The 11,553-nt window shown below is 37.7% G+C and overlaps 1 protein-coding gene across 1 annotated transcript; it reads right to left on the bottom strand.

Moving 5' to 3' along the window:
• Nucleotides 1-140: 140 nt before the first annotated feature.
• Nucleotides 141-11,140, bottom strand: LOC138404409 (zinc finger protein 287-like). Its single transcript, XM_069508179.1, has 16 exons — nt 10,965-11,140; nt 10,662-10,842; nt 9,689-9,781; nt 9,319-9,456; nt 8,459-8,675; nt 7,725-7,846; nt 6,631-7,236; nt 6,050-6,175; nt 5,213-5,343; nt 4,093-4,170; nt 3,343-3,481; nt 2,989-3,095; nt 2,474-2,558; nt 1,881-2,015; nt 1,212-1,412; nt 141-709 (listed from the first exon to the last, which is right to left on the bottom strand). Exons 1-16 carry the CDS (start codon nt 11,036-11,038, stop codon nt 461-463), a joined length of 2,682 nt encoding a protein of 893 aa, XP_069364280.1. The 5' UTR covers nt 11,039-11,140; the 3' UTR covers nt 141-460.
• Nucleotides 11,141-11,553: the final 413 nt, after the last annotated feature.

Genomic DNA, 11,553 nt, shown 5'->3' with positions numbered 1-11,553 from the left:
CATTCCACAGCCACAGACTACTTGTTTTTCGGACACTAAAAATAAATTATATCTGTAGGGAAAACGGGAAGGAGCAATTAAATAAAAATATTTTATTAACTAAAACGAAAAAATGTTTAATTTTATTTTAACAAATATAAATAAGTAAAATTTTATATACAGGAATGTGGGTATACAATAATTATTAAGATCTTAGCAAACGAATTTTGCCGATGCGGCCTATAAAATTGGTATAAGTCCCGCAAATTGCTATAGCCACTAGCGCTGGAACCATGTCTTATTAACATCGAAATGACGTGATTTTGACGTCAGCCGAAATAAAAATATACCATCAGCTCGAAACTTCAGAGTGCTGACGTCACTAAAATGGCGGCCACGCGTATTAGCATTATTTGCGGAACTTGTAGTACTACACTGTAGGCACACGCTTGTGCTGTAGGCGCCATTAGAGATTCCATTTTCACTCATTCAGTATTGCACTAGTTTCACTTAAGTATGACGCCTCATTGATACTAATTTGCGGATCAATTTGCCCATACGGGGCCTCCTTCACATGTTTGGGGCGACTGTTTCGGACCCTGTTCTTAGGTTTCTTGGGGTAAGGCTGGTTCGCGTGTGCGTGGTTGATGTGAAACTTCCTCTCTGAAGGGTACACGAAGGTTTTGGGGCACGCGTGGCATTTAAAAGGTCTTGAAACTTGGGTGTGGGTCTGTAAACAAAAGAAAAAAACACACCTATACACATGCTTGCAACAAACAATAAACTCAAAGTATGCTCTACAGATTTCGGCACTCATTCAAGTTGTATTCCCATTCAAGTTTCAGTCTAGTAGTCAAATTGAAGTCACATACTTAAATTGAGGTCACACAGACATACACACAAACAAGTTGCAGTACCATACTCGAATTGAAATCACACACTCAAATTGATGTAACACTGAAATTGACGACACATACTCAAATTGAAGTCACACACTTAAAGCGAAGTCACCCATTCACCTACAGATGCCTGATTTTATTAGACTTGCAGGTAAAGCTCCACGCACACACGGGACAATCAAACGTTCGTTTAGGCTCATTGTGTATACCTCTTGTTATTATGGAATATTAAAACTATGGTACTCACTCAAGTCGTATTCGAACTCGCACAGACACATTGCAGTACCATACTCAAATTGAAGTCACATACTTAAATTGAAGTCACCTACTCACCCACAGATGCCTGTTCTTATTGGACTTGCAGGTAAAGCTCCGGGCACACACAGGGCAGTCGAACGTCCGCTTTGGCTCGTTGTGGATATCCATGTGCATGGTCAACTGACGCTTGTAGTAAAATCTCTTATCGCATATGGTACATTGTATGTCTTTCTTGCCTGCATGGATTAGCATGTGACTTTTTAGTGCGCTCGAATTCTGTGAAAAAAGACAACAACGAGTCTAGAGACTATCTAGATTCTAGAAACTACTAGTCGTAGTAAGACACCCATGCCCTAGTCACTAGTCATAGTAAGACACCCACTTCTTAGTCAGAGTCATAGTAAGGCACCCATGTCCTAGTCACTAGTGTCGTAGTAAGACACCCACTAGTCCTAGGTTATTGGTATTGGATTGTGTTTAGATAGTATAACAATAACGCTAAATAAAAACTGCCATACCCCTTCCAGGTTAGCCCGCTATCATCTTAGACTGCATCATCACTTACCACCAGGTGAGATTGCAGTCAAGGGCTAACTTGTATCTGAATAAAAAAAAAATAAAAAAAAAAATTTTTGCTAGCGTTCTGGTTATACCCTGTATGTCGTCGTAGTCACTCACTAGTCGAAGTAAGACACATATGTCGCAGCTCCTCACTCAAGTAACATCTCATATAGTTTGTCTCACCTGGAACACCCGCCCGCACTGCTCGCACAGACACCGTCTCTCGTGCGGATTAGCGAACTGTGTGCGCGTCAGATCGCGATGTTGACTCTCAAAGTGGATGCTGTAATGCTTGAAGCCCTTCAGTTTCGCCCCGCACTGCAAGCAATGTGTTCAATAATTAGCTGTTTATGTTACTAGTGCGCAAAGTAGAACATTATAATCGATATGCAATTTATAATACCCGAGCCGTGAGCATAGTCTTAAATTGCTCTGAAAGTATTTTATTTTTGTGCACGTGTATTATTCATATTTTAAAATAAATTTATAAGTAGAAACAGTAAAAATATGATCACCAGGCCGGCCTTATATCACATAATCAAAGCTTTTTTACATAAAATATCTTCTTACTATAAAACATGACTGCCTATATTAGTGACATGCAAAAGTGGTACATTTGGGTGACAAAGTAATATTACCACACTCATGTGATGATGTAATATGACCGCATTAGTGCGATAATGTAAAATTAGCGCACTTGTACGGTAATATAATATTATCGAACTTGTGCGCTAATATGATATAGTAATGTGTTGTTTGTCTGTAAAGGCTCTAACCTGTTCGCAAGTGACAGTTTGCGCGGTTCGGCGTCTCGGAAGACCTTTAAATCGACGCCGCGGCGGTGCGTTGGGTTGAAGATTACTACAACATAATTGGATATAAACTTTATAAACACAATATAATAAAATAGTCGTATAACACAACCATGTATCAAATTAAATTAAATAGTAAAGTAAAATAATCCAGAGTATTATTAATACTGCTAAATAAATTGTAAGTAAGCGGAAATGGCAATCGGGGTCGGAACGACCCGCGTACCCGCACATCCCCACGCTAACCCAGCGCGGGATAGCGCGGGTGACGTGTTGGTGTGCGGGGCGTCCCGCCCAGTGGCGTGCAGGTCATAGAGGCGTAAATGCAGTGCTTACCCCAGTTGTAATAGCTCAGTGCATATTTCTCATTATGACCTTCCAGAAAACAGGTTCTCACCTACCCTGGCTTCAAACCCTGTGCACGCCTTGCCCCGCCTCATACCCCGATTGCCATCTCGACCTGCGCACACTATACATACTCTTCAGTATTGTGTGTCGGTGAAACCGCTAGATGTTGCTCGTAGGCCGTCTCCGAAGCGAAGCGGATGTTGCACTCCACACAGAGCGGCCCGGTCATTTGACTAGCCTGGAAATAAGCAACAGTTTTTAAAACCGATGCAATAATATAGTAAAGCTGAATGAAGGAAAGACGAAGTCTTCTAATGCAGCATATTATTTAGAAAACTTGACATTATTGGGCACCTGCTACTGAATCAGACCTGGTACAATTATACGTGACAGATAGACAAACAGACAGACAGACAACAAAGTGATCCTATAAGGGTTCCGTTTTTCCTTTTACGGAATCCCAAAAATTGAGGACTAGAACTGACCTGCGTGTTGTCCACCTGGTGCTTTCTTTGCAAATGTAACGTGAGTCCCATTTTGCCACTGAAGGAGAACCCGCACACCGGACACACGCAGTCCGAGGGGTGCTTCTTGCGTACGTGAGACATTAGTGAGTTCAAATTGCTAAAAAAAAATTTTGGAAAGTTATTTTTCAATGCATTTGTTAACATTTATTTTGTTCGTAAAGTAACTCTTGCTACACTGCTGCTGGTAGAACTGTAATATATTGATTGCCGCACATGTGCGATAATCGTAGATTACTGTCCAGGCCAGAAAATCATACGTCAAAAAGCTCACTTGTATTGTATTGTAAGGGCCTTGTATGAAATACATAGATGTGACGTCATAAACATTTGACGTAATTTGACGTACTTTTTAAGTCAAATAATTCAATATGGTTAGCAAACTTAAAACTAAGAGCGGACGTGGATTTTACAAATTTTGGAAGACCCTCTATTTAATAATTCTTATGAAATTATTTATTGTTGACTAGCTGATGCCCGCGACTTCGTACGCGTGGATTTAGGTTTTTGAAAATCCCGTGGGAAATCTTTGATTTTCCAGGATAAAATTAGCCTATGTCCTTTCCCGACCGTCCGACCGAATTTCATCAAAATCGGTTGAACGGTTGGGCCGTGAAAGGCTAGCAGACAGACAGACAGACACATGTTCGCATTTATAATATTAGTATGAAAGTATGGATATGGATGGATTAGTATGGATGTAACACTCACGTGAATTCATAGTCGTCGCAGTGTGGACACTTAGTCTTGGTGCCTTTGTGTGCGCGTCCGTGGGACTTTGCCGTGTTCCTGAGACAAGTTACAAACAGAAACCTTTTGTTGAGCCATTTTAGCGTTCAACTTTAAATAAAACAAACATAAATAATAATTTATTTTGTAACAAAGTTATCAAAATATCGAGAAATATATCAAAATATCGTCAGTGGATATCTTTAAATATATTTTATTTTTTATTTTTTAAATATATAAAATAATATAAAAGGTAAAGCTGACTGATTGACTGATCTATCATCGCACAGCTCAAACCGCTGGACTGATCGGGCTGAAATTTAGCATGCAGTTAGCTATTATGACATAGACATCCGTTAAGAAAGGATTTTTTAAAATAGGGGTTTGAAATTTTGTAGTCCACAACTAATGAACATCACTACCCATATTATAAATGCGAAAGTGTGTTTGTTGGTTTGTCCTTCAATCACGTCGTAACGGAGTAACAGATCGACGTGATTTATTGCATGGATATAGTTAAAGACCTGAAAAAGTGACATAGGCTACTTTTTATCCCGGAAAATCAAAGAGTTTCTACGGGATATTTAAAAACCTAAAACCACGCGGACAAAGTCGCGGGCATCAGCTAGTGTTAGTTGGGAGGTTGATTAACAAGACAATTGGGCTAATTCTGAGCACAACCTAATTTTAGAGTATTCGCATCCTCTTCTTACTAATGTAATATGAAAAGGACAGACGCAGTTCGACAGTTTTAAATTTAATTTTAAGATGATTTTAGCGCGCAGTCGCGAACCTACTGTTTAAATTTGTATTGTGCACTAAAATTTAGAGTCTTTTAATGTGAAAGTCATGTTCCGTTCCTTTTTTAGCATTAGTAAAAAGAAAAGGATGCAGATACTCTAAATTTAGTTTAGAGAGAGACTAGAGAATCGGGGCCAATGTGGACTGTTAGAAAATTTACTTTAATTTTTGTGATCAATGTTTGATTTTAAAATAATATGTTAAGTAGGTACTTCCAGTTTTATCTGTCTCGTTATGCACTGCCGTCGCCCCGCACCCCCTGCCGCGAGTGGCGTCCTCGACAGCTAGTATATGGATATACCTGTGTCTAGTGTAGAAGGGACACTCGGTGCAGGTGTACCTCACGACGTGCGCCATGTTGAGATGATGCAACAGCTTCTGTCGGCTTACAGCGTGGATACCGCAGATCGCACACTCAAATTGTCCATATTTCTACAAAAACCGGCCAAGTGCGAGTTAAACTCGCGAACTGAGGGTTCCGTACTATAGTCGTATCATTTCGACATTTTGCACGAAAATTCAAAAACCTAAATAAAAATCTGTTTTAGAATGCACAGGTGAAGCCGTTTTATATTATGATACCCCACTTGATATAGTTATCTTACTTGGAAAATGGAAAATACTAATAATTATATATTATGACCACAATTATTAGTTTATATTACCTGCCAAATTTTATGATTCTAGGTCACCAGGCAGACAGACAGCCAGACAACAAAGTGATCCTATAAGGGTTCAGTTTTTCTTTTTGATGTACGGAACCCTAAATATAAAAGGTTAGTTATACGGCAATTAACTTGTAAAGAGAGAGATCTCAAGGCCGTGGGTAGTTACAGTACCCGGCATGAAATATTATACATCGACCTTTTAAAAGAGATTTCGTAGAGCGTCGTCTCTGTAGTTGAGAACGACAAAACTTCACATAGGTATGAGTGACAGAGACAACGCTCTACCAAGCCGAAACCTCTTTCTAAAGGTCCTTGGCGACACGGCTTTGCCGGTGCTTCCAGCAGACCAGAACGGAAGTTTAGAAATTATAAAATTCCAAACCCTTGCCGGGAATCGAACCCGGGACCTCCCACTAACAAGACTACAGCGCTTACCACTGCGCCTGGGAAGTAGCAAAATAGACACTTACGTCTGTATGTTGTAGCATATGCGCGTCAAATGGGTCCTCAAATTGGTAGCCTTTGAAGCAATATGCACATTTGAACGTGGAGTTTTTATACAGAGCTGTATCCTTTCTACTTTGTAGATCTGCAACCTGTAATATAATGCTATATTAATTTAAGCACTTCGTGACTTAAACTCAAACTTGTGGAACGCTTATCCATGACTAGAGTAGTCCATTTTGATACTGTGCAATAATGAACAACTTATGTCACACATACTGTAATGTACTATTATGTTACAAGGGTGCAAAGTGCAACATTACTAAAGCGAGTGTTTAAGTTGATATCCGAGCCGGAGGCAATGGTTTTAAATACCATCAACAGTTTAATTTAACCTATTTTACACACCTTTTATTAAGTATATTTTATTACAACATGGTAAACAATAAAATACATCTTCATAAGATGGCGACCACAAAACAGCAATTCTATTAGGCGGCCGGGCATACTGGTTGTTACCAGAAATATATTACCGCACTGTGCGGTAATATCTTTATGGCACGTGTGCAGTAATAGTCTATTTTAGTCTCGTGTTTTAACTCCTTACCTGTTCCTCATACGTCAAAACTGACACTTTAAATAGCTCCATGCCACCAGTGGGCGGTTTTCTTCTCAAATATCCCTGAGATGTCGTCTTACGTTTTCGAATGCGTTTTCTAACTTTGACCGCACCACCGTCCTTATTTGATGTTTCTTTTGCTTTATTCAATTTAACTTTTGGTTTATTTGACGTTACTTTCGTTTGTCGTTTAATGATTTTACATTTATTTATACATAATGTTGGCTTTTTATTTAATGTCATTTTAGTTTTGACGCTCTTTTTATTTTTCTCACCTTTGATAGTCTGTTCAACTAGTTCCACATCACTGTCATTTTGATCAGCGAAATCCATGTCTATGTCATCATTGTCATCCGGTAAATTGACACTGGTATCATTTTCATCCCGACAATCCATATCGATGTCACAACTTTTATCGGTTAAATTGATGTTACAGTCATTTTTATTGCCGTTTTCGTTCGCACAGTCCATCTCCTGATCAATAACATGATTTGAAAATTCCACATCAACTTTTATGTCTTTGTTTAAAAGTTTAACATTTTTATAACGGTCATTTTTTGTACATTTATCTACTTTGTCTCTGACATTCTTATCCTGAAAAAAAATCAATCCACCAGTGTTTATGACAAGTTTATCCATACATATAAAAAGTGTCATGACTTAATAAGCTACTTGTTAATAGTATTTACTTGTTAAAATATATTAGTTACTAGCTATGGTTACTAGCTTATGCCCGCAACTTCATCCGCATGAACTATACAAATTTCGAACCCCTATTTTACCCTCGCAGGGGTTGAATTTTCAAAAATCTTTTGTCAAACATCAAAAATGTCATAATAGCTACCTGCATGCCAAATTTCAGCCCGATCCGTCTAGTAGTTTGAGCTGTGCAGTGATAGATCAGTCAGTCAGTCAGTCAGCCAGTTTTTCCTTTTCCTTTTATATATTTAGATTTCTCAAAATCCCTCCTTAGACTGTTACAAAAAACCTCACATACAAAATTTCAAGTTTGCAGGTATGAGCTGTATTATACGTCAGTCAGACAGTTTATCCTTGTATGATTATTTCGGTATTTCAGTTACCTTGTCCACGGCGCCATTCAAAAAGCCGTCATTGTCTATGTCATCGTGTAAGAACTCCTCATCACTCGGCATGTCATTTACACCTTCCTCTTTAGGCTCCAAAACGATTGTTAATTTTTCGGCTTGAATGTAAAAAGTTTATTTTAGAGTACGCAAGTTAAGTTTTAACTATAAGACCTATCTACCTGCCAAATTTCATGATTCTATGAAATTAATCGAGGTATGTACCCGTTATGTACATTAAAATATGTTGTTAAACCACGAAACTTCCGTACCTCAGGAAAAAGGAACCCTTATAGGGTCACTTCGTTGTCTGTCTGTCATGAAACTTATAGGGTACCTACTTTCCGTTGACCTAGAATCATGAAATTCGGCAGGTAGGTAGATCTTATAGCACACGTAAGGGGAAAAACTGAAAACCGTGAATTTGTGGTTACATCACACAAAAAAAAATAGTCATGAACTAATAAAATTAGTATTTTTAATTTTTGAAGTAAGATAACTATATCAAGTGGGGTATCATATGAAAGGGCTTCATCTGTGCATTCTAAAACAGATATTTATTTATTTTTATGCATCAAAGTTTTTGAATTATCGTGCAAATTAAGTTGCAATGCAAGTAAACTAAATTAGTACGGAACCCTCGGTACGCGAGCCTGACTCGCATTTGGCCGGTTTTTTATACAATAAATAGCTTTTTTACACAACTACAAGCATATTCTATACATACCTACCTTCATTTTTCACTTCAGTCTTAGCTTCTGAACCATGAACAATATTTTCTATTTTAATTTGTACATTTTTATTTGTGCTCTCCATTTTAACATTTTTACTTTTTTCATCGTGTACCAAGTGGCAGTCACTATAGTTAGGTTCTAATATTTCCTTCGTTAAGTTTGATTTTAAGTTATGTTTCTTTCTATTTACTTTCTTTATGGTTTTTATTTTTAACTGAAAAATGGTAAAAAATAGCAATGCTCATCACTTTATAGTTATTTGTATTTTGTTTAAACACACACACACAAAAACACACGTACACACACTCACTCTCATCTATAATTTTAGTATAATATTGGCACCGATTCTAAGCACAACCTAATTTTAGAGTATTCGCACCCTCTTCTTACTATTGTAATATGAAAAGGACAGAAGCAGTTTGACATTTCTAAGTTTAATTTTTAGATGGTAAAACCCATGATTTTAGCACGCACTCGCGAACCTACTGTTTAAATTTGTATTGTGCACTAAAATTTAGAGTCTTTAAATGTGAAAGTCATGTTCCGTTCCTTTTTTAGCATTAGTAAAAAGAAAAGGATGCAGATACTCTAAATTTAGTTTAGAGAGAGACTAGAGAATCGGGGCCATTAGGCATATAATATATTAGGTCCTTAGTTTTAGAATAATTTTTTACTTGTAAAAAATATTTTCGTTTATTAAAATTTGCTTTCGAATTGTTACGTAAATATATACAGTGTTTCGGAATGCCCACACTACCGAGATCAACCAGCAAGAAACTGCTCTTATCAAAAATTCAATTGTACAGTAAGACAGTGCAAGTGCAATACTGTAAGTGAGTGTTGCACCTAAGACTTACCGATTCATCTTGTTGACTCAACTTCAGCAATATTTGATGCGCTTTCACACTCTTGTCTCTAAACGCGTCGCAGTTCAACAAACGCTGTCCACACTCCCAACACACTCGCGGCGATAGAATTGAAGTGAACTTGCTCAACTGAAAGTGATTTTACTTTAAATACATTTGCTCATAAAGAGGCTCTTATGCCACTGCTATCAAAACTGTAAAGAACACTTTCGCACAAGTGCGATAAAAATATTATTGTACAGTTATCAGCTTACAAAATCGTCGGTAATATTTAAAATAGCCACCAAACAGAACAGCTTTCGAGGCCACCTGTTCTTTTCAAGTATATGAAACTTACACACATTATATTTAATCAACTTACAGATATTCCTGTCACAGTTTCATATGGTGTTTCCAAATTATAATACTTTAGCGAAAACAGTCTTCTATCTGTGTCTAGACATATGATGCAGATCTGTAAACAAGTGACCATTTTTATACGATCAGAACCTCAATACCTCAATGGTTGAGGAGCGGACTGAATCCCGAAAGGTCACCGGTTCATGGGTTCAAACCCCACCCGTTGCACTATTGTCGTTGCACTAGCACAAGCTTTATGCTTAGTTAGAGGGGAAAGGGGAGTATTAGTCATAATTAGCATGGCTAATATTCTTTAAAAAAAATCAGCAATCTTAAATACTGTTGAGAGACACTCCTTGAAACCATTGTTATCCAAGAGATGGCAAATGAAAAAAAGATAGCCAACAAACACATAGGGATCATCATCATGATCAACCCATAGCCATAGTATGAGAAGGGTTTTGCCATAGTCCACCACACTGGCCAAGTGTGGATTGGGGGACTTTACACACCTTTGAAGAATGGAGAACTCTCAGGCATGCAGGTTTCCTTATAATGTTAAAGCTAGTGATATTTCATTTCTTAAAATGCACACAATTCTGCTTAGGGTATGAATTTTCAAAAATCCTTTCTTAGCAGATGTGTACATCATAATAGCTATCTGCATGCCAAATTTCAGCCCCATCCGTCCAGTAGTTTGAGCTGTGTGATAGCTTGGTCAGTCACCTTTTCCTAATCTATATAAATATATAAAAGGAAAAGGTGACTGACTGACTGATCTATCAACGCACAGCTCAAAGTACAGGACGGATCGGACTGAAATTTGGCATGCAGATAGCTATTATAACGTAGGCATCCGCTAAGAAAGAATTTTTGAAAATTCAACCCTTAAGGGGGTGAAAAAGGGGTTTGATATTTGTGTAGTCCACGTGAACGAAGTCACGGGCATAAGCTAGTATATAATATTTTGATACCTTGGGTTACCTGTAACATACCTGTTCAGTTTTGGGCACAGCACATCTCTTGACTATCCACAGCCCACTCTTAGTTGTGTGGAAGTCATCTGTCCTGAAATGCAGTGAGCACACGGACGGACCCTTCACTGTGTGAAGATGCTTGTCTTCAATACCCAGAGCTTGGATCCAGGCGGCACGGCGAAGCTTCTCTGCCGGTAATCTGTAGTGAATGAATGAATGAAATATGCTTGATGGAACTCCATGTTATCTCTCTGAGAGAGCCCTTTGCCAAGCAGTGTGACTTAATCAGCTGTTAGCAGACTTTACAAATTCTCAACTTACCGATGAAAGGTAACATTCTGGGAGTCCGGTAATATTTGCGAATTGTTCACACAAAAAGATACGCAACATCTCATTTCAGTACAGAGTTGGAATTAAGCTATTTACATTGAACTTGGTACGCATAAATTGTTGGTTTTAGACTTAAAGATTCAATAATATTCTACAGATTTAACGCTTTTTTAATACTCTGTCATCTGTGTTTTACTTTTTTTTAACCGACTTCAAAAAAAGGAGGAGTTAATATAGTTCAGTGTATTACTTTACTCTATGATATAGTTTCATAATAATATTTTTTGGGGTCGGTGCCAATGAGGTGCCATTGTGGAGTCTCATAAAAATAAGTAAAAATATGAAGTCTAGACGATTCGCGCAGCTAAAGCTAATTGGCACCGGCACCAAAAATTATTATTATAGAACTATATTAACTCTTGTATACATAATATATTCGGTAATAAATTAAATTCTTTTTCAATTTTTAGTGTTTGTGTATCGAAGTCGGTTTTTATTTTTTTGTAAAAAAATTTTTTACTTGTGTTTTATTACTCTATGGTCTGAGCTCTGTATCTGTGTTATCAAAGTTGTAAAAATC

This window comes from Maniola hyperantus, chromosome 28 (genome assembly GCF_902806685.2).
Source record: "Maniola hyperantus chromosome 28, iAphHyp1.2, whole genome shotgun sequence".
Taxonomy (NCBI): domain Eukaryota; kingdom Metazoa; phylum Arthropoda; class Insecta; order Lepidoptera; family Nymphalidae; genus Maniola; species Maniola hyperantus.
This window is presented reverse-complemented; position numbering and strand designations above follow the sequence as displayed.